The 26457-nt window shown below is 45.4% G+C and overlaps 1 protein-coding gene across 5 annotated transcripts in view; it reads right to left on the reverse strand.

The window, feature by feature from the left end:
• Window positions 1-25918, reverse strand: part of BAIAP2 (BAR/IMD domain containing adaptor protein 2) — a 366531-nt gene extending 340613 nt beyond the window's left edge. For 4 of the 5 annotated variants that reach the window (XM_085617413.1, XM_085617410.1, XM_085617412.1 and 1 more), the window contains exon 1: window positions 25641-25918. In XM_085617413.1, coding sequence (XP_085473539.1) covers window positions 25641-25688 — 48 coding nt within the window. In that variant the 5' untranslated portion in view covers window positions 25689-25918. The remainder of the gene's footprint in view (window positions 1-25640) is intronic. The other variant, XM_085617414.1, reaches the window with a different exon arrangement.
• Window positions 25919-26457: the final 539 nt, after the last annotated feature.

Genomic DNA, 26457 nt, shown 5'->3' on the forward strand with positions numbered 1-26457 from the left:
ACAGAAACTTTAAACGTCAGCCCAAGGCCAATGACTTCAAGCAGCACAATAAACCCGTTACTAGCACAGATGTCCAACTAACCGAATGGAAGCAGCCCGCCCCACAGGACACTGGTTCCCCCATGAACTCGGGCCACTAAGGGGCCCCAACCAACCAATGTCCTCACAACATCTTCAACCTAGGTGACACCAGAATTAGCAGGGGTGTGGAATTTAATAAAATATCTATTTGCCCATGGGGCAGCTTGCTTAATAAATCTATTTGTCCTGTAACAAAATCCACTTGTCCCTTTGGTGCCATGTAGTGTGGCGACAAATTATGTCAGCAATCTCATTATATAAGAGCTCTGATATAGCCTCTCTGATTATGCCAGGGCTCTTACCATAGTGTTTGAATACTTGCAAACCCCCTATGTTGCCACGTTTCCGCAGATCTACATACTGGGGATGAAGGTAGTGGTAAGCAATAGTTCCAGGGTTAGAATGCCCTTTTGAGTCTGTGCAAACCTATTAACTTGCATGTTTTAAGGGTTTTCAACCACTTTTCTCAAATATTTTCCCATACTGAGAAATGTTGAAAATTTACTCCTGACAATGGATGGCGTAAACCTTCTTCCAGAGTTGTGAAAAAAGTGGTTGGAGGGAAAGTAAACTTGCAAACACTTAGATTTTCGCATGTGCAACTCTACACATGCATATTTGCGCATGCTAAAATGTAGTTCACATATTTTATAGGAGTAATATTTCTTGTCCTACTTCTGTAAATTCTTGGGCAATCATGAAAGCCGTATAGCTGCACTTAATGCAAGGACATATACCATAGGTGCACTTTTGAGACTTCTTTAATAATTTGGCCCCTAATTTGGTCTCGCGTTGACCATGACCTTTTGCGTTTATTTAACTTCTGTCGCTCTCTCTGTAGTGGCTGGCTTCACTGGGAGTGACAGCATTCTGCTCTTTCAGAAGGAGCACATCAGCAAACAAAGTAGTTTTGTTCAGTGCCAGTTACTTCTGTGGGAGTGTGTGCTTTTTGAGACCAAAAACAAGTTTTGATTTTGCCATTGTTTGTTATAATGGTGAGGGCCTGGCAGCTTCCACACCAATAAGGTTCTACAAAAACCCTGCCAAAACAAGTTACAGATTGACAAAACTAAAAAGCTGACCACAAATTTCAGACCTACTGGCTTTGCCACTGCTTATTTACTTTTGTTTCCCATAATGAAACTGGTAACACTGATTTTCCATTATGAATATTTTAGGGAAATACTAGCATGCATAAACACATGTTACTGAATGATGCTGCAAAGAAGGGTACCTGAAATTTTACAGTAGTTGAGCGAAATGTGTTTTTTTCTAGCCATCATATTTTTATCAACATTTTATTTTGAAAGCAAAGCATCATCGATCTTGCTTTCAAGCTTCTGCAAATATTTGCATCAATCCGGAGAGCACTATGGGAGCATTATACATAGCTTCATATTGCTAAACTTTGAAAACGTGTATACACATTTTTATACTGGAACCACTGTCAGTAGTGCAGTCAGAGCTTACAACATTTACTTAAAGCGCCCACCCTAATAATAAAGGCTTTCAATTAATGAACCATAAATACAAGTTTGAGCAGCTTGAACATGGACAAAAATATTACCTTAACTGCAGAGAGTCCCCTTCCCTGATCTATAATGTAGCACTGCAAACTGGCAGTCAAAAAGTTTGTGCTGCAGGGGGTTGGTCCTACTTGTCCCAAGGACAAAAAACACAGGAAAGCAACATAGGATCAGACATACACAACGGGGGGCTCCGAGGGACAATGGGACAACGACAACTCCTAGTCCAGGTGAAGGTCATGTACACATGAGCGGTGGGGGCGGTTTGTCGTACTGGGGGTTGCAGAGATAGTGGTGTAAAATATGAGGAGAGGGGTTGAGGAGGAATGGTAACGGTAATAAGGTGGACATCTCCATATTATCAATGCATTTGTCTTCATTGCTGTCTTGTTTATTAATAAAGAGTGTTTTAAAAAAAAAAAAAAAGAAAGAAAGAAAAAAAAAGAAAACTTGTTGCCCTTGACCCCAAACAATATGTCCTAGGTGTCGGGCGATAGGAATTCCACATCCCTGATTAGCCACGTACTCACCACCTTGTTCAACACCTCAATTGCCATGACCACTTTCTGAGAGGACTGGAAACATGAAGAAGTGAACGCACTGCTAAAGAAATCATCTGCAGACCCCAGCGAACTCAAACAACTACTGACCAATCTCCCTGCTCCAGTTCCCAGGCAAAGTATTAGATAAAGGAATCAAGTAACAACTGGCCTCACATCTGGAATGGAGCCTCCTACTAGACTCCTCCCAATACGGATTCCACAGCACCGAGACAGCCCTTACTGTGGCTACCAAAAACACTCAAACCCTACTCGACCAAGGAGAACCTGCGTCTCTGATCCTTGTAGACCTTTTGTCAGCCTTTGATACAGTCGCACACCGTACACTCATCACAAGGCTGCACAAAATGGTCATCCAATGAGCTGCTCTCAGATGGATCGCCTCTTTTCTCATTAGAAGAATGCAAAAAGGTCATCCTTTCACCCCTTTACCGCCAAACCAAAGGAAATCATCTGTGGAGTATCCTAAGGATGCTTGCTCAGCCCCACACTTATATGACACCTCTGACCAACATCGCCAAAACTCACGGACTCATCATATCCTACACTGATGACACAACGTATCCTCTCCCTCTCCAAAGACACCACCAACACCAACTTCCACAACTGCCTGAAGATAAACTTGGACAAGACAGAGATACTGATTTTCAGAAACAAAAGTTCCCCATGGGACGCATCCTGGTGGTCCTCAGAACTCGAACCAACCCCTACCCACCCACTGACCCACTAGGAACCTAGGCATCATTCTGGACAACAAGCTAACCATGACGACACTGGTTAACTCTGTCTCCTCCTCCTTCATCCTCTACATATTCAAATGGCTACCCCAAAGCTCAAGATGCACCATCACCTAGGCCCTCATCTCTAGTCGACGGGACTACAGTAACACTCTACGAAAGGATCGCAGCTCACCTCCTCTGAGGACTACAGACCATAGAGAACACCGCAGCCAGACTCCTCATGGATCTCACTAGACAAACCAACATCACCCCCTACCTTGGAGTACTCCGCTGGTTCCCTGTACAGAAAAGATACCAGTTCAAGCTCCTGACCCATGTGTACTAGGCCCAACACAACTGTGGACCTGCCTACTTGAATCACTGCCTGAACTTCCATCAGCCCCCCAGACACCTCTGCGTCCCTTTCTCTAACCCTCACCCCTGCATAAGACATATCTAGCAGTAAAGGCCTGGAACGAGTTACCCTTTCATCTACGGACTTCTCCATCTCTTTCAGAGTTCCGAAAGTCCCTGAAGACCTGGCTAATCGACGGACCATGCCAGCACCTGGATACATTCACAGGTGACGAAAAGGCCTCTACAAATCTACTGATTGAGCAAGCATGAACACCGGGTTCTCGGCCGTGCACCAGAAGCACAGACAGCTGACTTCCAGGACGCTGACCAGTACCAGGGCGAGGGAACCACCAGACCAACTAAGAGTGGCTTCCAGGCCGTGTAAAAGACCCACAAACCGTGGCTTCCACAACATGCACCAAACTCAGACATCAGTCTTCCACGCCATCCACCAGAATCACGGTAGGTGTTGGACTGGCCTGTCGGGCACTCTGGGACTGCTAGATAGGCCAACTTGAAATGACCGGTGTGGGAGTTTTTTGGTCCTTTGTGCCAAGAAGAGAACCGAAAACCGGCCCATACACTGGCCCTTTCAAGCTGGCCTTTCTGGCAGTGTCAGAGTGCCTGACAGCCCAATCCAAAACTGGCTTGCAGTCCTTGCCCCAGCCCAACAGAGGTCAGTCGTCCAGAGAGCCACTAGATACACACGGTTAAAAGCAATGCTACAATTCTGGTGCTTTAAACGACACATTTCACAAGCACAACGTCCGCAGAACAACACACTAGTGACGTATTCCAGGTCTCATATTGAAAACGCCTGCTCTTGAATGTGCCATGCATTCGTTTCTTTGAACAGTAACGCTTCGGCACTCTAACAAACAAAACATGAATCATCAGAGGGTGGGAAGATTAATGGGATTACATAACGACGAAACACTGGTCTCCTTTCATACACGGCCACTAATGAGCAGGGTTTCAGCCGTCACCGGGTTGTCCTCGTTAAGAATCCAGCCATATCATTGCACAATAAACACAGAAAGCCTCGTCTCGAGCTAAACACACTAAACTATGAAAAAATAACGAACGTAAGACCAAACACTTGCCCTGCCCTTCGGCACACGGTGTGCGAACCATAACACAGCATGCATGGCTCCACATGTATATATATATATATATATATATATATATATATATATACACACACACAAACACACAACTGTGCATCACTAGGTAACAGGTGTCCAATGTACCCGACAACCCACCGAGCTGTTTGAAATTACGCACCGCGAGCGTTCCAGAATACCAGAACACGCGTAGAAATTCCCCCGAAGACTCAGTTTTTCTGAGATCGTAATTCTGGGTGCACTACAGAAAGACCCAAGGTGAAAGGGCAGCCAAGTTGGAAGTACATGACAATTGAACCACATAATGGATGGTGCAAGGACTCTTTAGGAACACAGCTAAACATTGAACGTCTGTTATATTTAAGAAGAGGAACAGAAACTTCTAGTTGTAAACAAACTGAGAGATGCACAACTGACAAAAATTCGGAGAAACAAACATCCCCATAGAAAAAAATATTAGCCAGAAGAGACAAAAGGAGGTATTTTGGAATTAATAAGCAAACACATCTCCAAACAACAGGATCTAGCTTCAAGAGCAAATAAATTTATGATGAAAGAGGGGGGCCGGGGGGGTAGTCAAAAACGAGATGAGGGTCCAGGATCTGCACTATTGGCCAAACAGGATTACTGTGCAGACAGCTCAAAGTATGAGTCACACTGATCGACCGCGTGGAGGGAGGGCGCAGTGGCGTTATCCACCTAAACCATGGCAACTAAAGCAAACAAGACGTGTTTGAATAAGGTCTCTGCTGACACGCTGACACACACACACACACACACACACACACACACACACACACACACACACACACACACACACACACACACACACACACACACACACACACACACACACACACACACACACACACACACACACACACACACACACACACACACACACACACACACACACACTCTCTTAATCAGGTCCGGTTCTAGGAGGGGGGTCGTGTGGGCAAGGCCCGCCCAAACGTGAACTTTGGCCCACCCAGTCACAGCAGGAGAAGGCACCTGTTAAGTGCTTCCTCCGTTTCAACGTTGGAACATTGTAATGTGTTTTTTAACGGTCTTTAAAACTGAAATTGGGCGGTGTGTTTTGTGGTGGAGGTGGGTGAGCCAACAAATGAACAAGAGACCCTGACTCAAGTCTCTTAGGGCCCATGCACAAGCAGAACCCTGAAAATGCATGCTACATAAAATATGCAACAAACATCAATTAAAATATGATACATTCTCTTCAAAATGAAAAAAATAACAAAAAAGGGTGTATATAACACATTGAAGCTTTGACATCAATATGTCACACTATAGCACTGCACTGAGAAGTCAAAGAGATCGTTTTTAAACATGAGCCATTCCTGCCCCCGACCTCACCCAGGTGACAGTGTCATTGGTGAACGAATAGGCAAGTCAGTTGCCTCGGGGACCCTGTATGAGGCCCTGATTATTATACAGCAACATTAGTCTAAAGCAACATTAGTCTATAAAATCAAACAAAATAGGTTTTCGTATAGTTGTTTTTCTGATTCATTTAATACTTTCATGAACAAATATGAAGAAAAAGGAGTTTTGGTGAGAAAAAAATATTTGCACAAGATCATACAATTTAAGTGGGGAAGCTGCAATTTATACAGGTTTTATGTTTACACTATGTACAAATCAGCCACTAAATGGCTATCTATTTGTCTTTCCTTTTTATGTAATTTCCCAACTCCTGAGATGCAGCAGTCAAGTTGAAGAGCTATGCACATAAAAAGATATGACAGGCCTAACTTTTTATGTGGAGAGTATCTGTCACAAGTGCCGAGTCTCCACTGTCATAAAATTACTATTCGTAAAATTAAACTTGCAGATTATGAATATCAAAAAAATAGAAAATGTACACAAAAGTTTGTTAACCTTCTGAATCAGGCACTACGCATGTCTGTCTGCCTGTTTTCTGCCAGATGCGAAAGAGAAATAAACAACTGTCATCTCAAGTAATCAATCAAGGGGCTTGTAAAGCGCGCTACTCACCCGCGAGGGTCTCAAGGAGCTGGGGGGGGGGGGGGGGGGGCACCTCCAGATCAGTCGAATAGCCAGGTCTTGATGCATTTCCGAAGGTGTGCAGGGTGTGTGTGTGTGGGGGGGGGGGGGGGGGGGGGGAAGAGTGTGATGTTCCAGGTCTTTGCTGCGACGTGGGAGAAGGCTCTTCCGCCTGCTCTGGTTTTGCGGATGCGAGGGGTCTCTAGCAGGGCGAGGTCGGCGGAGCGGATGTTCCTTTTGGGTACGTGGAAGGAGACTCTTTCGTTGGGGTATTTGGGTCCGATGTTGTGGAGGGATTTGTAGGCGTGGGCGAGTAGCTTGAAGGTCACTCTTCTCGATGGGGAGCCAGTGGAGGTCTCATAGGTGCTGGGTCATGTGCTCGTGTCGTGGGGTTCCGAGGAAGAGTCTGGCTGCGGTGTTCTATATGGTTTGGAGCTTGTGTAGCAGGGTTTTGTTGATTCCGGCATAGAGGGCATTGCCGAAGTCCAGTCTGCTGGTTATGAGGGCGTGGGTGACGTTTTTTCTGCAATCGGGGAGGGCCTTGAAAGGCTTCCAGAGGATGCAGAGGGAGTTGATGCAGAGGGAGTTGAAACAGGTGGAGGCGGCGGCGTTGATCAGGTGGTTCAAGGTGAGGGAGGAGTCTAGGATGAGGCAGAGGTCCCGGGCGTGGTCCGTCGGGGTGAGTAGGTGTCTGAGGGCAGGGTGCCACCAGGAGCTGTCCCACGTGGTGGGCAGGGTCCGAAGACGAGGACCTCTGTCTTCTCAGAGTTCAGTTTTAGGCAGCTGTTGCTCATCCAGGCTGCGACATCTTTCATTCCTTCATGGAAGCAGAGTCTGGTGTCTTCGGGGTTTTTCGTGAGAGGATGAGCTGGGTGTTGTCGGCGTAGGGTTCTATGCTGAGCCCATGCCATCTTACGATGGCGACGAGGGGGGCCATGTAGAGGTTGATATACCGGCGTCATGGAGTCTGGCTGCAAGGGTCCGGTGGGAGACGGTGTGAATGCTGCGGAGAGGTCTGGTAGGATGAGGGCCGCTGTGTGGCACTGGTCGAGTAGCATGCAGATCTCATCGGAGGCGGCAAGGAGGGTGGTCTCGGTGCTGTGGTTGCTGCGAAATCCAGACTGGATGGGGGTCGAGGATGGAGTTCTCTTCGATGAAGGTAGTCAGTTGGGCGTTGATGAAGCTCAGTGACTTTGGCTGCTAAGCGAAGGAGAAAGATGGGCCGGTAGTTTTTCAGGTCCGTCGGGTCGGCCGAGGGTTTCTTGAGGAGGGGTTTGACCTCTGCCTGCTTCCAGTCGTCCGGGAAGATGCTGGAGTCGAGGGAGGCGTTGATGGTCCGGCCTAGTTCGCGTGTTATGTCGGTGGCAGCTCTGTGGTAGATGTGCGGTGGGGGGCTCCTGAGTGGGTGTTCTCCATGGTCGTGGTAGTGTCCTCAGTGGTGGCAGGTTTCCAGTTGGTGATGGTCGGCAGGTTGCCGGTGGTGAGGAGGGGCGCGGTGTCCGGAATCTGTTAGCTGAAGTTGTCGTAGAGGGCCTTGATTTTCAGGTGGACGTAGGAGCGGAGTTTGTTGCAGAGGTCCTGAGAAGGTGGGATGTCTGTGGCTTCGCTGGGGGGTTTGGTGAACTGCTGAATGAAGTTGAAGAGTTCTTTTGCGTTGCTTGCACTGGTGTGGATTTTGTTCTTGATAAAAGCCGCTTGGTGGTTCTTACACGCTGGTGGTATTCGTTCATGGCGTTCCTGTAGTTGCTCTGGTCTTCAATGGCTTTCTTGTTCCGCCAGAGTTTCTTGAGGCGTCTTCAGGAGCGCCAGACTTCTTGGAGGTTGGTGGTGAACCAGGCGGCCTTCTGGGGGCGTTGTTTGACGGGTTGGAGGAGGGGTGCGAGCTAGTCGGCGATCCGTGTAGCTCTTTGGCTGCGGAGTTGGCGTTGGTTGTGGCGGAGGGGGGTCGTGGAGAAGGGTGGTGTTGAGGTGTTCCTTTGTGATCTTGCTCCAGTTTCTTCGTGGCGGGCGCAGGGCGGGTTTGGGTGTGGTGGTGAAGGTGAAGTGAGAAGTAAGATATTGTGTAGAGCTGAATTTGTTCTCATTGGTATGGCAGAGTAACAAATGTGAGCATTTCATATTCTGATATCTTGTTACAGTGCAATGCACATTCTAAGGTTATAGTCAACGCCACTGGAATCATGCAATTTTATGGCGGTGGTGTTTTCCACAGAATTATGGGTTTGCTGCATTTGCCACCTAATCTTTCAACTGTTGCATAATATGCAGATTTAGTAAAAAATCTTCCTAACTCAAAAGGTACTAAATAGGAATGGCCAGAGTGACGGGAGTTGAAATCTCGCTGGATGCTAAATGGTTTTTACTGACGATTGTGGGAGAGGAGGATTGGCCTAAGTATTCAAGAACATGATTGACCCTGGCGGCTTTGATCGCCAAATATAACCGTGCAAAACACTGGTGTGCCATTAACCCCCCCAAAATAGCGAAGTGGAAAGCCGACTTTGATTGGTGCCTCCAAGCAGAGCAGAATATATATAAAGCCAGAGGTTGCCCGCGGAAATGGGAAAACATCTGGGTCCCACGGAGGGTATTCAGTGGATTGTAGGGAGAAATAGGGAGGAAGGGTCTCCTTTTCGGTATTGTACTTACCTATCCAGTCGGTTTTCCGTCATGTTGAAATGCTTACCTGAAACCAAAATGACTCCATTTGTTGACTGTGTAAGACTGTATTCTACCCAATTCTTTGTTGAGAACAAAAGAATAAAAATTATATATATATATATATATATATTTTTTTTTTTTTAATTACTAAAAAGTGCTGCAATACATGTTGTAATGCAAGTAAAAGACCCTTTGCAAAGGTTGGCAGTTCACCTTTCAGTTGCTTATTGCTATACCTGTGTGTTAAACTTGTATTGATGAGGCAGACCGTGCTAACTAGTGTAAAAAATAAAATAATGAAGTAATATCACAAAATGTCACTGCATTACACCACATAATTTGCCTTCTCTTGCTGCATAATTGAGTAAACTCTGCTGTATGATTTGGTCCTCCCCTACCACATAAATGTAGTGGCCCCGATGATACTCCATGTCTAACCACATCTACTCGCACTGGAACTGATCAAAATTGATTTCAATAAAAAAGCTACTACAGGTTATGCAAAGTGGGTTGATATGCACACTGTGGCATGAATGCTAATTTTCTAGACTTACCTAAGAGCTAAATAAACCTAACCAAGAACCTTCGGCTCAACCCAAGTCAACGCCATCAGTGCCTTATGCTTCCACATATTGCGGCAGCTGAGGAAGGCTTTCAAATGGCTCCCAGTAAACATGCAGAACATCATAACCCGCACTCTTGCCACCAGCAACTTAGGCTACAAGAAAACCTTCTACGCTGAGATAAACAAGCATTTCACCTATAGGCTGCAGAACATCCAGAACTTGGCAACCAGAATCACTCCCAATCTTACATGACACAGATCACACATTACCTCAAGGCGCTATACTAGCTACCCTTACCAAAATGAGCACATTTCAACTCTTCAACCAAAATTTTAAGGCACTCTGGCCAAACATAACTCAACAATATCTGCTTTCACAAACCTTCCAGACATCTCAGCGTGGCAAAACTCCTACTTGCTCACACAACCCACGCATATGGAAAACCAGATCCAGCGCATGAGCCTTCTCCTACATTGCCCCTAAAGCATGAAATGATGTGCTGTTACTAATCTGAGCCTCCACTCCATTTATTGACATCCACAAGAAGCTGAAGTCCTGGCTTTTCAAGTAACCGGATTAGGCGCTAGGTTTAGTAAATCTCACACCTGCCCAGCACCAGGAATATCTTTTTGGGTGAGAGTGCACTTACAAGCCAGCATGACATGACCCAAGAGAAGTAAATGTACTTTATGAAGCATTCAGTTCAAACTGGTACAAAACCCAACCACGCCTGGAGTATTTTGTTAGACTGGATTATTGCTTTTGTTTCCCATATTGTGTGTCTGTGTGCCTCTGCGCCCACATCCATAATATAGATGGGCTAAGAGGCGAAACAATGTCATCGTTTGTGTGGGTCATGCCCTATGCAAATGAGGGAACATCCTCTGAATATAGTACAGGCTGTACATTTGTATAAGCTATTTTACATGAAGCACAAAAAATGCTCTTATTTGTCAGCAATACTGCTTTCCTTTATTCCAAATGTATTGCCGTTTGTTAAACTTTTTTTAAATCAATGAAAGTACACCTTAAAAGAATGATATGAAAATGAATAGTTACAAACTTCACAGTATGCAAAGAAACAGGTGTCGGGAAAATTGCTAGGACTAAGCGGCCAGTCTTCCTTGTGCGAAATATCAAGGCTTAGGTGGGGTAACAGGGACCTCCTGAAGCTTGAACTACCATTAGAATATGCTTGGAATCCAGGTGCTTTTGGTGAAGAGTAGCCTGCTGGAAATTATAAGGGTTGTGGCTGTCGAGTGTAGACATCAGCTTTTACTCTCAAATAACTTTCTAGATGCATTGTAATCCTGTTTCAGGGAAGACATGATTTAATCTTGGGCTTGTAGGCCACCTCGAGAATTGACAAAATTGGGCCCACCCGAACGTACCCTCCTGGAACAGGGCCTGCTCTTAATGTGTCTTGGCTGCAAAGTTCCATGGTTAGTTAGCACAAACAGGTTCATAATGTAGACCAGGACGAGATTGACAAGAATAAATACTTTCTACAACTTCTAAGAAGCGCTGAAACAATAAAACAGGAAGGGCTTTAGGCATGGGGGTCCAACTCAAGGCATACATTTCTTTGGTCAACCGTGGCAGAAAATAAACTAAAATTATGAACCAGCATCTGGCTACAGCCAAGCAGCATATTCTTGCTAGCCCAACACACCTCTTCTCCATCACCCTGTTACACCCATCATACAATACCCAGTTCTACTTCACAGCCGCATGGTCCAACCAAGACATAAGCAGGCGACCCTCAACAACGAGCTGCAAGAAAATCATTACCACCCTGAAGCACACACCGCTGAAAAGCTCCATGACAGTTCAAATCAGAACAGAGGGATGGGCTAGAAAAACAGCAACACTCACTGACACACACTAATAAATCAAGCAAAGGACAATCCAGTCCAGAATCAATTCAGGCCTCCAAAGAAGGCATTCATGTTGTGCCCAGCGTTAACCTTAAAGGTCAATTTTAAAGAAAACTTTAAGCCATGCATATTACACTTTTCCCCAAACACAAACCATAAAAGATACTTGCTCCCACACACACTGAAGGCATAACCTATAAAGTAAGAACGTGTATTTTTCTTTTTGTTCCTGCACCTCAACGGCCATGTATTTCTGCATTTCTTGTTTGTGTTGGAACGAAACTCAAAGTCCACGCCTGCCATCTGAAAACTCAGTCACAGCCAAGCAGTATGATAAGCTTTTTTTTTTTTTTTTTTTTTTTAAGCACAAGGCGGGTAATTAAAAAAAGGGCCAGAGGAGCAGATAATCAACTACCAAATATAAGCCCACACCATTCCATTGCCAGAAAATGCAGAAGTTAGCCCATTTGGAGGACTCAAAGTAAATGCCACCTCTGCATGCACATATGAGTTTAAAGCAAGCTTATCTAGTAATTGATGTATTTGCTGCTATGCAAAACGTGTACATCAGCGGCTTCACAACAGGTTGACTATCAGGGAGGAGTTATAGGGGATTGTATAAATGACACATCTAACCAAACATCCATATGAAAGGGTTCAGCTCTAGTACCAAAATGTTAAGCAACAATTTGCATCACACAATCCCAATGTATTAGTAGAAAATCCAGCTATCAAATGTAGCTGCAAATAAAAGGCCCCATCATTGTGCATACACTCAGCCATCCCCGTAAGAGTGTCAAGTAGCACCAACCATGTCAACACCATCCCATTTTCACTTTACACATCTCAACACAAGAGCCATTTGCCCCAATGCGAGTAGTACAAGATACTGTTCTACTGATGAGGGCAGAGCAAGTAAAAAAAGATTCTACCAGCAAATACACACTGTATATTAAAATTACCTAAAAGGGATACTAGGTGTGATGCAATCAGATTTGTTACCCAAGCACACAGGAGCAACACACCTTTCAATGCGTGAGAGAAGCGCTTTTTATTTCAATGGGTAAGGCATCTGCACTAATGAAAACATTCCACTGGCCAAAAGAATGCTCATACTCTGGGCCACGGTTTCCATTTCCACTTAAGAGTCGGTTTTATTTGTGGGCAAGAGCAACAAACACCACGAGTCACATTTCTGAATCATCTATTGCAGCATATCTTATCAAACTGGATCCTCCTGTGCCTCGACACACCCGCCCAGACCTTGAGGATGGAGTCACAATTTTTTGGGCATGAACTAAAGAAAGTTGAGTGATGTGGCTACACAAGATTTGAGCCAGGAAAATATCGTTAGCATGTCCTTCAGCATTTGCATTTTACACTTCTATTCTAACGGGTAAAAACCATCTCCGAGGGCGTTCAGAAGATTCCTAGGCTCGTTACATAACACCAAGTCTTTAACGCAGGTTCTACAGAGAGATGAAAATTGCAAAGCTACAGTACCATGACAACATGGCATTGAATCCCGCTCGCAGAGAGGCCATGATGGGATTCATAAATGCACGATGAATAACGCAGCTCCAACAAAAATGGGGACAGAAAAAGGATGCACTGCAATGCGACATCTTTCAGCAAAACGTAGTTACTTGCGCAAAGCTGCCTGCAGCTCAGGCTGGGTGAGAAGCTCGAGAACAGAACATGCTGGGAGTGGAGAAGCGAGCATGATTGGCACCACTTCCGTAGAAAGCACTGCCGTCCCATTTTTGGTTGTGTTCTTTCAATGGGTACCATCGTCACTGATTGATGAAAGCAGCAGACCGTTAACCCATAGAGCGAATATCTTGGCACATAGCCCCAAAACACAGGAAGGTTATAAGATATTAGCAGAAGGAAGATACAGCATAGTGGATGCACAGGAGCATAACACTATACTGGCTGCTGAGATCGCAATCTGCTCAATATCGAGAAACTTAAACAACATTCATTATAAGAACTGAGTATCAACCTAGACAATGCTCAGATTTTAGCACAGAAGCATTGTTTAGAGAGATGCAGCAACACCAAACAATAACAGTTGTATTAACTCTTTAATGCCAGTCAGTACTGTTCAGCATTGTCCAGCACAGCTCCATCTATTCACCGCAGAAGCAGAAACAACAAAAAATAATACTACCACCACCGTGGATTCCTCATAGGAAGGAAATAGAAGACAGTGGTAACAAAGTTCACTGGCTTGAGAACCACAAAAAGAACTAGAATAAAGACATAACTACTTGATGTGGAAATCAATATCTCCCAGTGAAAACAGGCTATCATGGAGTACACTTGTTATATGGCGTTCGAGGGACCTTTGACCTGCAGTAACACAAGCTACTAAAGTTGGCCCATGCTTGTCAGCATAATTCAGTCCTCACTGGCAGCACATTACTTGTTACTCATCACCGGAAGTTTCTGGCAAGGTACCCGATTTGAATACGCCTTGCCATGAAAGGCAGAGTCATGCAGAAATCTCACAGTCCTTTCAAAGCCACTGCTGTCTAATAAAGGCACTGGAACTGCCCTGGACGATCCATGTCTCCATCTTCCTTATTTCCAAATCTGGATCCACCAAGTTTACTTTTGCTGTGTGGCTAGCCGGTAAAATACACAAAGAACACATAAGGCTTGTCAATTCACACCCCAAATGTCAGTAAAACAGTTACACAGCCGTTAAAGCTACAAGCCGCAAACAAATCATCAGCCAACTCCCAGCCTTCCTGTAACCACTTACAAACAGAACACCACTGCTGCAGGTGTGGTACCCTAGTAGGTTTCTAAGCCACAAAGAATATAAGAACACTTCAGAAGTTTGGATCTCTGCTGAAAAAAAAAAAAACACTAATAATCGATGCGCAGTATTAAAAAAAAAAAAAAAAAAAAAAAAAAAACACGAAGCTATTAAAAGCAGTGGTACCTTGCAAAACAAAGTTTCACTTGAAAAGTGGCAGTTATGTGTCCAAAGATGCTTGAAATAGTTCTACTTTAATATGAAGGTTTCAAGTCTAATTGCAAGTAGGGATTTTTGCGCAGTTTGATGACACCTATCATTTTTAAAAACAAACAATTATTGTAAAGCAGACCATACAAAGTCATACTGCTTTAAACATTTTAGCTTTCTGTGACTATCTGGCCACTTTGAGGGAAATGGTCACTGTTCTATGGTAAATACCTACTTTAAGGGTAAACATCACACATGTTCAAAAATGTGGCTGAAATAGAAGCAGTGTGCAGAAAAAGGTAGGATGCTGCATCCTGCATACGTTCTATGCTGATCACTACTGAACTTATAAATGGAGAGCTCAGAAGGGCCAATAAGGAAGACAGCAAGGGGCAAATGACATTCGAAATATACTACATTTGTACAGTATGTGCACTTAGTTACAACAAAGGCTCGACAATGACTGAAAACACACGCCATGATGTGATGGTCGCTCCCATTGCAGACGTGTACGTTCTAGTGGCACAAATCCACAATGGCGTAGGAAAAGGTGCCTTAGAAACGGCTCTGCAGCTTAAATATGACAGGCTTCTCGAAGAGAAAGAGGTGTTAGATGGTGAAAAGTGACAGGTTCTTCAAGTTTTCGCGATATAATTACTACGCAAATTCAGGCAGCTGATTGCAGAGGCAATGAGGGGGAAGCAAAGCATACCACTGCCTGCTTATTAAGTGCAAATCACTCTAAGGGGAGCTCGGCTTCTGTGGAATAATTATGAAGGTTCTCTTAAGCTACATGCCCAAGGAAAGCCTCTCCGCCCTCCCTCCCTCTCCCTCTCTCTGGGGGGCGGTAAGCCGACGCTTGCACACGTTTGGAGCATCAACTTACAGAAGACATCACATTCAAGCACACGAGACACAAACTGCCACCCCCGAGCAGAACGTCGGACTGCTTCATCGCAGGTAGGCAAGTGCCCACACCAACGCCCACATAACACCCACGAGCCACTCAGCGATGAATCACTCCAACAGATGTGTTATTCACCGCCAAAGAAATGGCACGTGCATACAATTATTACAGGCCTTGTTGGGAGGATAGCTTCTTTGTACAGCTTTACAAAAGGGAAGCCAGAACAATCTAAGATGAGCAAAGTGTGTGTCAATTGTCTTTTGTTGACCTCACTGGACAAGAACATGCCTCAAGGACAGCTGGTCTCCACCTGCTGCATTGCTGCTGCCTAAAACGTATTTGCAATATCCCGTAATGTCCTGAAAACCCTTTGGTGTTCAGTCTGGGGCAGATCATTAGCAGACGCCACACATGTGCAACATAACATAGCCAATACTTTCCCAATACTTTCCAAGCTTTTTTTTTTTTTTTAAACTATTTTTTTTTTATTGTGTCAATTTAGCCATCGCCATGCAGAGCCCTGTAACCCAGAGACGTCTGCCATATACTTCATACAGGCAATAGACAATTGTATATATAAAAAAAAAAAAAAAACTCAACCCCCTTCCCTCCCCCCCATGATCGCACTTCCTCCAACTAGTCTTACTCTCCCCCTTCTGTCCATCCCGCTCTCCCCACGTATCTTGCACGCCCCCGCGCTGCCCCCCCCCAGGGCCCCAATGGCCGTGTACAGCTGCCCCTATGGATCGATCTCCCTCTCTACGGGGGGGTTCCAGCCCAATTCCACGGTAGTCTGCCCATCGTTTCCAGATCTTATAGTGCTTGCGTGGGCACCCCCTGGCCTCGAAAACGGGCTGCTCCAGCCCCATACAGAAATCCAGGCCGTTCTTCCATCTCGTCATGGAAGGGGCTCGTGCCGCCTTCCACTCCCTTGCAATATCCCGCTTGGCCAGTGTGAGTCCCAGCAACATAAGATGGCGTTTGTATATATCACCCCCTATATCCTCCATGACATGAAGTAGAGCCAGCCGCCGCGAGCGGGGGAGCTCCCACCCCAGCACTTCCGAGAGGCACGCCAACACTCCCCTCCAGAATTTAACTAGGGATACGCACTGCCATATAGTGTGGAAGAATGTGCCCTCTTCCCTGCCACACCTCAGGCACTCCGGGGATGCAATCAGCCCCGCCCGCCACAACCACGCCCTCGTGAAATATACCCTGTGCAGGTATTTAAATTGAACCAACCGGAGCCTCATGGCTATAGCTGCACCGCGCGGGGCGGCCAGCACCTCCCTCCAATCCTCCTCTTCCAGGGCGCCCACATCTGCCTCCCAATCCCCCCGAAGTTTGCTCAGCGTGGGGGAACTGTGTATAACCAGGGATTGATAAATCCTGGAGATTTTTTTTATCCGGCAGATCCCCCATGAATACTTTCGCCTCCAATGGGCTGAAGTCGAGAAGGGACTCCGGACCCACCAATTCGGGCGACAGGGCGTGCCGGAGCTGGAGATATCTAAAAATTTGCTCTCGTGGCATATGAAATTCCCTCTGTAGCTCATGAAAAGATTTGAGTGTCGTCTCTCTCATTACATCGCCCAGCGTTGAGATGCCAATATCATCCCATCACTTAACCCCTGCAGTGCCGCCAAGTGGGGCAAGCGCCCATTGTGCCACAGGGGAGTCTCCCGAGTCAGGGTCTGCCCCCATCCCATACAGCGCAGAGCCTGCCTCCAGATTTGAAACACTACCTGTGTGACCGGGGGCAGCGCACCCCTCAGCGACGCCGAATAGAGAAGCGTGTGGCGCCCCATAAGCTGCCGTTCCAACGCATACGCCGGGTCTCCCCTGTCCCTATACCACCATTCGTTAAGGACTAGAAGATGTGAAGCTTGATAGAATATCCGAGGTCGCCAGCCCTCCACAGTAGGTGGACAGGAAGCACGTTCGTATAGCCACACACACCCTACCCCCGTCCCACAGGAATTGCCCTAGCACCGAGTTCACCTGTCTGAACCAACCAGGCTGGATCTTGTACGGGTGGTTCTGTAGCTGATATAGGAGCCGAGGGAGCGCCACCATTTTAAATATTGTCGATCGCCCATACAGAGTCAAAGGCATACGAGACCAGATTTTAATATCGGAGCGGACGCGCTCCCATACTGGAGCCACATTCCGCTCCCAGGAAACCGCTGGCACATCCGTCAAGAACACCCCCAAATACTTCAGTCCCCCCACCGCCAACTGAACTGAAGAAGCCCACGCCCCCATTTTCGTGCGCTCTCCCAGTGCCCACAAGGTGGACTTGCGAGGGTTCATATACAAGCCTGACGTTTCCCCGAAAACCTGCATGATGCGCAGAAGCCGTGGCCCCGTCTTGTCCACATCCGTAATTAAAAGCAAAACATCGTCTGCATATAACGCAATCCGATCGGACAGACCCGTGGCCCATTCAAATCCCCGGACCTGCACGTCTATGCGCATCCATCTAGCCAACGGCTCCATCGCAAGAGCGAAAAGATACGGAGACAAGGGGCACCCCTGCCTCGTTCCGCGTCCCAAGGAGAAAGTAGGAGAAGTCGCTCCCGCCACTCGCGCCGCCGCCGTGAGCTCCGTGTAAAGGAGCGTTATGTAAGAAAGAAACCGGGGACCCAGATTAAGTCTACGGAGCAATGCGAAGAGATAAACCCAGCTGAGGAGTCAAATGCCCTATCCATGTCCGCTAGTAGCAAAGCCGCCGGCTGTCCCGTCTTTTGTATGGCTGCCACTGCTACCTGCGCCCTCCGTATGTTATGTCTGGTTGCCCGCTGGGGCATGAATCCCGCCTGGTCTGGGTGTACTAAGGTGGTGATATGTGGCAAGAGACGATTTACCAATGCTTTCGCCAATATTTTAGCCTCCACATTTAAAAGGAAAATGGGGTGATAGGAGGCATGTTGGTCCGGGGGTCGACCCGGCTTATAAAAAAAAACCACAATTTCCGCGTGTCTCCAGTCCGCTGGGAGCACCCCCCTATCTCTGGCCTCCTCGATTACTGCCCGACAATATGGGACCACTTGCGTACGATACCGGCGGAAGAATTCACTGGGAAACCCGTTGGGTCCCGGGGCCTTGCCTGGATTGAGCTCCCCCAACGCCACACCCAACTCCTCGTCGGTCAAGGGGGCCTCCAACTGGTCCCTCACCGCCAAAACTTTCCAAGCTTTTAAGTTTGTACCTACACTGGCTCCCTGTCGACAAGAGGATCACCTTCAAGCTCCTCACCCACGCACACAAAGCACTCCACAACACCGGACCAGCCTACCTGAACAGCAGACTCAGCTTCTACACCCCCACCCGCCAGCTCCGCTCCGCCAGCCTCGCCGCTGTCCCCCGCATCCAATGAACGACCTCCGGCGGTAGATCCTTCTCCTACCTTGCCGCCAAGACCTGATACACCCTCCCCACCCACGTACGGCAGACCCAAGACCTACTGGCCTTCAGAAGACTCCTCAAGACCTGGCTCTTCGAGCAGTAGCAGCACCCCCCCCCCCCCCCCCATCGCCTTGGGACCCTCACGGGTAAGTAGCACGCTTTACAAGTACTTTGATTGATTGATTGTACCACAGTGCTACTGAAAACGAAGCACATCATTCTCTGAAATAACATCACCTTAAAATGTTTTAGTAAAGTGCCAACATTAGACTTTCCGCATATCAGAGATTGGTAAGGTCATGCGAGTGCCTTATGGCTTTGTGGTCAGATAAGGCTGGAGTTAACTAGCATAAACAAGTGACAGCACAGCCTTGTCAAACGTAGGGGTACCACTCAGTTGGATACCTGTGATGAAATAATCCACTACAAGGCATGCTGGCAAAATATGTTGCAATTATTGTACCCCTTTTTAAAGAGTAGGTTTTGAAGCAGATTTCCAACTATAGAAAAAACCTCAGCGTTAATGAATAACTGTCGGTCAAGCATTGTAGTCTTCTTCATCAGGAAACTGTACAAGTCCACAACCACCATGCTACAGTTCAATGCAAAACCATTCAGACCAACTACAAATATGTTATTGCTCATCTCCACTTATTGAGAGACACCTTGGGGAGTGCCACAGCATTCTGGACTAAGGAAAACAAGGCTATAGTTTGACCCAAAAACGACTGACTGCTAATACAATCTCTCAATTGTAACTAATCACATGGAAAAAGGTACAGTGAACACTGCCCAGGATTGTTCAAAGTTGAAAACAAAATGTAGTGCATCATGCTACACAGACACTCATGTGTTTAAGAAAGTAGCTTCAAGTCCTATTAAGGGGCCAGGAGTTACCAGGCTTTAAATGACCGAAAAGGGAGCATTGCGTTGACTCAAGGAGGAAAGTCAGGCTCGTGATGGGCACAAGGGGCTGTCCTATGTTGACGGACAATTACCAGTTGATTAAATCTGCCACCAAACCGGAAAAACCCTCTTTGGTATTATTCTACAGCAGTCAATATGTTAAAGAACATGACATGTTTGTGTCCCAATCATATGCCTAAAACATGTGTGGCTGGGACCGTAAACATGACACATATTTACACATAGACATGTATATACTGACACTATCAGTTTGTTTCAGGTGGTGATACAAACATTTGCATTCAAAGGGTTTAGCACCTTGTACAACACGGAGGAAGAAGTGGAATATGCAATTTAAAAAAAAAATAACTTTATTGGCATTTATAATTTTTTGCACAATACATCCATTTTGGTCATTCATGTAGTACATATCATACAGAGTTTCAATATAATACTCGGCATGCTGTTACATTTATAGCATAGGATACTTTCATACATTTAGGTGACTGTCGCTATGAAAGTATAAAACCTGTCAACTCACGACTGCGTGGATCGATGCCTATGGTAGATTTTGTACACATAGCCTACATCTGCTGTGTCTAACACTTGTCGGCTTTTCAGCATGGAACTAAACTCTTCAACCGGGGTAACTAGAACTGGGGTACACTGTGTTTGGGATATTGTGCAGTGTGTGGGGCCGAGCGATGGAGTCATTTTAAGCGGTGCATGACCTACTCAGGCATTGGTGCAGGGCGGGAATGTCCATTTGGGAGTGCTCTACATGTCCCATTTTCTAGCCAGGAGGTTTCGCTTTGCTGTTGGTATACTCTACTGGAGAGCTCTGTCTAGTCCTTTCATGATGCGCCTCGTCTGTGGGGGACCCAGCACTCTGCGATGCTGGTGTGTCAGTTGTTTCCTGTTTAAAGGAATGGTGTAACATTGCGAGGATATGTGGTGTTTACGGGTGCCCTTAATCTCTTCTGATCTGAGCACTTCCTCTTCTGCGGCTCCCCATTTATTGACCGCCCCTTTCCAGGCCTCTATCAGTGGTCCCTCTGGTGCGCTCCACCTTTTAGCTTAAAGGAGCGCTAAGGAAATGAACCGCGCCTCCACTTTATGGCATTTGTGGTGTTTGGTAATGCGTGGATTATGTCACCATATCACTGCAAGGAAACATATGCTGGTGCACCAGTGTAGTTTAGGGCTATTAGCCGAGCCACATCTACTGGATATTCAAATACAACGGCTCCTAACCCATATTTCCTTAACAGATATGTGGGCAGAATAACGCGAACACAGCATAGTGGTGCATCATACAATTAACCCCAAGTCGAAGTTACCCATTTATTTTGCTTGGAAAAAGTTAAAGCCAATTATCCTTCCCTTCCGCTCCTTAAAAGGTGCACAGCTAAGAATAGAGGAGTCACCTATCTACTCAAGGCACCTTGCACCCATTGACATATAAGCAGGCTTGATCTCCTCCTGTTGTTCTCTGAATAGGGAAGCTGGACAGATGATACAAACACGGCTTGACAACGCTCCTTCCAAACTGTTCACTGGGAATCCGCTTGCGCTTCTTTTAAGAGGTCCCAGTAATCATACAGCTCACTACTCTTGACTAAAGCCTACACAGCTTCAAGGCAACCTCTACTTTTTTTAAAGCAATAGTCACAAGTATGGAGCTTCCAGTTTGACTTAAAGTTGGGAGAAAGAGCAAGCCTTCTTTCATGTGACAAAGCAATGCACGACTGACAATGCAGGTTGATTGCCCTCAAGCAAATGCTCTCGACTGTGGAACTCTTACAAGACAAGAAATATGCAATAAAATGAAAAAGGAAGACTTAGAAATTTAGGGAAGGACACTGTGTCAACCCAATTATTGCCGACTAGTGTGATCTGGCAAGCAATATTCAAATCTTTACAACGGGCCACAATAAACTAACAGAAACTAAAAATGTAAACAGCCAGTCATTAAAATGGTAAATGCTACAACACAAAGCTCACATTTTGTAACAAAACTAAGGAATGGGGAGATCTGGGAAAGATCTACTCAAAGTTATCTGAATAACTAAAGTCAGCAGACATTTCCAAAGAAAATGAAGCACTAAAGCACTACCTACAAAACGAGGTGTCCATTCTATTCATGCACGAGTCGTGCAATTAATTACATCGTTCTCAGACACTCATTACAGCTCGTGAATAATTCGGATGTCCTGCTTATTACGCAGGCCTTCAAGCATCATAATTCTAGAGTAAAAAGATCAAACTAACCTCAGAAGCGTAATACAGTAAACAGGACGATGTGTCTCTTAACACAAAGAAAGGGAAATATGCCTTTTATGGTACACCGATACAGATATGTTATCTTAACACGATGAGGGTAGAGAGGTGTTGAAAACCCGTGTTTATAGGCTCTTAGTACGAATGAAATGAAACCAGCTACTGTTTACCATCTGATAACGGGACAAAGGGCATTTCTGGCCTTGCATTTTTTTTTTACCAGAATTGTGTGGTTTAGGGAAATAAGTGTTCCGTTTTTAAGTGCCGCGCATACTGCACTCTTTTTCTCTCCGAGTCAGGTGTGCTATAACATACACAAAAACACAATATTATTAAATAAAGCTGCACAGAGAAATACTACTTTCCTATAGGGCTCGAGTGTGTTGCTAAGGAAACAAACTAAGTGGATTTCACAGAACGGTAAAAAATTCTCTAGTACATAACAGAACTGACATGTCGCATAACGCTTTTGTGGAAGGACGTTAGACAAAAATATTCGGCCACCTTCGATGCCGCGAACATCCATCCACAATGATCGAGAGACCACCACTAAAAGACTACCAACCTGTCCATTCAGGTCCACTGTTGACTATTGTTTCCGAACGGGAATTTTAACAGCTACTGTGAAACACAGAAAGCAACGGATATGTATATGATCAATGACACCTTCCAGAAACGTAACATTTTTTTTAGATGCGCATATAAACTATGTTACGCTAGGTTTGTGGAACTGACTCTTTGTAGAAATACTATCCCTTTTAAAATATGCATCACAACCATTTAAAAATAGATTTGCAATTGTTGAGTAACTGCCAAAACACAAACGAACGAAGAGTGTAGAGAATTAGTTTTCCATTGAGGGATATCCATCGATAGATCAGTGAAATAACCTGCATCAATGCAATCATGAAATTTGCCACAAGCAGCGTGGAAGAGAGCAGAGAGCTCAATATGCACATCATATGTATGCAAGGTAACCACATAACTCCATCTTGCCAAATAACCAGATTGCCAGTCTGCAGTGCTGTCTCTAGAAGTGAATTTTAAAGTGGAGCTCACATTGGGCCCCTACAATGAAAATAAACATACATATAGCCAGAAGTATTTATTTTAAGCAAATAGCACTGCTTTGCAACGAATGGTAGTTGGATAAATTAAATTAATGTGTGTGGTAAAGAGTAGCGATTTCTTTTTTTAGTGTTACCTCCTGGCACACTCAGCAACTGTGGTGGTGGGGCAAGACAAATAGAGTGGGGGCACGGGCACCATCTGGCCCCCTCTGGAGACGCCACTACCTGTTAGAAGCTTTCATCTGACAGATACAATCCTTTTTTGCTTCCAGCGAACACAATTAAGTAACAAATAACCTAGCAATTATTTTACAGAAGACTTCGGAGCTGTAAATGTTGTGTACAGATGACAAAAAGCGACGTTTTCACCATAATTTAGGTGTTCTGACAACTGCTATTCCACTGCTTGAGCAGTGGGCTGCTGCCCATCCATACTCGGACATGATTTTGCACCGAGTTGACATTGCACATTTACAAATGCTCTGCAATGTGCAGATAATGCAGTGCCACAATATAAACATCCAACACCCCACAAACAGAAACATTGGAAATGAATAGACCTCAGATTTATACACGTAATTGTACGAAAAACAGTGCACTGTTTAAATTAGGACTGTTAAGTCATTTTAATAAACGTTTAGTCCCTTCCACAAAAAATACATTTGAAGATGGCAGGCAAAACAAATGAAAGAACGTATATGGATGGGTCTGCATTCAAAAGTCGTGTGGAAAAATGAATGCAGTATTGCTCCATATTAGTGGGGTTACAGGTAGCATGGCATAAGCGAGGATGCATGGGATCGGAATATGAAAGTGAAGAAGGATGTAAATCTGTGGGAGATTTTTGGGAAAGAGTGACTGGGCTCCTCAGTGGGTGGCAGGAGTTGTTACCTAGATGGGTGGCAGCTCGTAGGAGAGTGAGAGGTGCAGATGATTGTGCAGAGACATAAGATCTAGAATGGTGACAGCCGCTGTAGGAGTGTCATTAAAGGCATTTGGAGGGTTATCAAAGGAGGCATGACTTAAAGACGCAGTGTAAGGGAGAGAGTAGAAATACTATATGGGTACTGTTTAGGGTGCAAGAGATGAGGCCGGTGGGAAGTATGTGGAAGAGAGGCGAGCATTAGGTGGGAGTAAATTAAAAAGGCGTTGAGGACCAAGAGTAATAATCATTTACTTTCCTTATTTCTAAGCACAGCAAATAGGAAGTGCTACTACTATAAGCAAATGTAATGGAACTTAATATATTGACCTCAGAACGGTACCCAGACGGGTTGCAAAGCCAAGATTCAAGCTTGAGACCTGCAGGTCACAGATGGCAGCTGCAAATAGTTACTCACTAAGCCATCTTCCTGTTAGTGGGATTATTAAGAGCTGTGTTAGTTCTGATCTGCGAGGGGATGCCAGAAGAAAATGTGCCAGCGAGTGGTTGGGTAAATGTATGATTGGCCATATGCCTAAATTGATTGACTTAATATGCTACAAAATGAAAATAGAGTTGAATAAATGCAGACATTGAGACCGATGTGTTTAGCGTTCAGGGAAAAGGAGACTGAAAACACATCAGCACTGTGTCCGCCTCTCAAATGAAGACAAGGAGCACACCCCAACCCAAGAACATCGCCTTCACAACAACATTTTTTTTTTTAACTGCGATCACCCTCCTAACGTAGCAAAAATGTGAACTACCCACTCTTCAGAGATTAAGCCACCCTAAAACGACTCCAAACTTTGACAAGAGGCAACCTCACCAAAGATCTTTCTCCACTCATAACATTGGGTATGGCGTTCCAGGGACAAAAATATAAAACACAGATCTCCGTCAAAAATAAAGGAAGAATATCTATGCCTTCATCACACTTATTTTTTTTAAGAAATGAAATGTTTCTAGAACACTTTGGAGCATACACATAATATAACGCTGACGTAAAGGTAAGAAATATAATTTAGGAAAAGGACAGAGGAAATGCCAGGAGATATATATATCCAAGAACGGGAAATTATATATATATATATATATATATATATATAGAGGACAGGTTGCAAATCTGGGGTCTGGGAAGCGGTAAATGTAAAACTAACCCTCGGACATAACAAGGGATACAACCATTCAACATAATAGCTATCCCCAAAAGATACTTACCAAACTAAAACCCTATAGGAAAACACAGAAGAACACATGCCCATCCTTGACAAAACATAGTATACCTAACCCAGAAGTAAGACCACTCCAGCCCATCCAAATAAGAACCCCCATCTCTATCCCAATCAATGAGCACATTGCTTACACAACGACAACAAGAGGGTAAACACGAAAGTCCACCTTAGGAACGATTCCTTTTCGGAATGAAAGTGTACGATTATGTTAGGAAAACGATTGTTATGACTAAACAAGTTTGCTATATCCCTCTTAAAGCCTCAGACAGCTCCACAAAAATGGTTTAGCATGTGTTTCTAGGTTTTGGCACGTCTGTCAGCTAAAAGCAGCCACGCCCCTTACCCCACCCTGCCCCACCCCATCCCACTCAAAAAACAAGGAAACCTTTTCTCCCGACTGAGATCGCTCTCTAAGCTGCACCTGTACCCTCACCTTGTAGACCCCCTCCGTTAATCGGTGCACCTCGTCAGAGCGCTGCATGGTGGCGGTGGTCTGGGCTGCGACACGATTCTGGGTTTGATCGGAGACAAGCAACAGGAGAACCAAAGCCAGGCGAGAGTGAAACACTAGGCGGGCCGACTTCAGCTCTTATATCTGCCACCGCCTCCTCCGCTCCCCTCCTTTCCCGAAGCACAGCGCCATTTGTCAACCCAGATACTGCGCCCTCTGTCGTCCACAGCCTCACGCTACGGTCTCCAAGGGAAAGCATCCACTTCCGCCACACTTCCGGCACGAAATTGCCAGATCTCTCGAGACCGAGAGCGTGCTGCCCGTAGGTGCGAGCGCTATTGGAGGACATCATAAGAGGCACTCGCGTCTTTGCGTTTCATTGGTTATTGTTATCATTTTGCTGCCACAGGTGTCAGTCTGGCCAGGAAGTCGTAAGCGATTGGTGTATCTTCAAGTCAAACTTGTAGAGCGCGTTTACGATGTCATATCATATGTAGGAATGTTTTTGGGTAGATCGCTGTAATACTGCATAAACGATGTACTCCAAAATGGGTTTATTGTAAGTCTTCCAACAAGGATGTACACAGCCATGAGATCATGAACTAGCTTAGTGTGACCAACTGGCACGAGTGCAAATTCAGTACGGCGAATGTAAAAATTCAGGGCAAACGGTCAAAATTCAGGACAAAAATTCAGGACAGAAGGTCAAAATTAAGAACAAAACTTCAAGACAAAAAGGTAAGTTTTACAGACACGTAAGAGGAGGTCGCATAATATTACATAAGTAAATAGACAACCA

Source organism: Triturus cristatus, chromosome 7, assembly GCF_964204655.1.
Source record: "Triturus cristatus chromosome 7, aTriCri1.1, whole genome shotgun sequence".
In the NCBI taxonomy this organism is placed as follows: domain Eukaryota; kingdom Metazoa; phylum Chordata; class Amphibia; order Caudata; family Salamandridae; genus Triturus; species Triturus cristatus.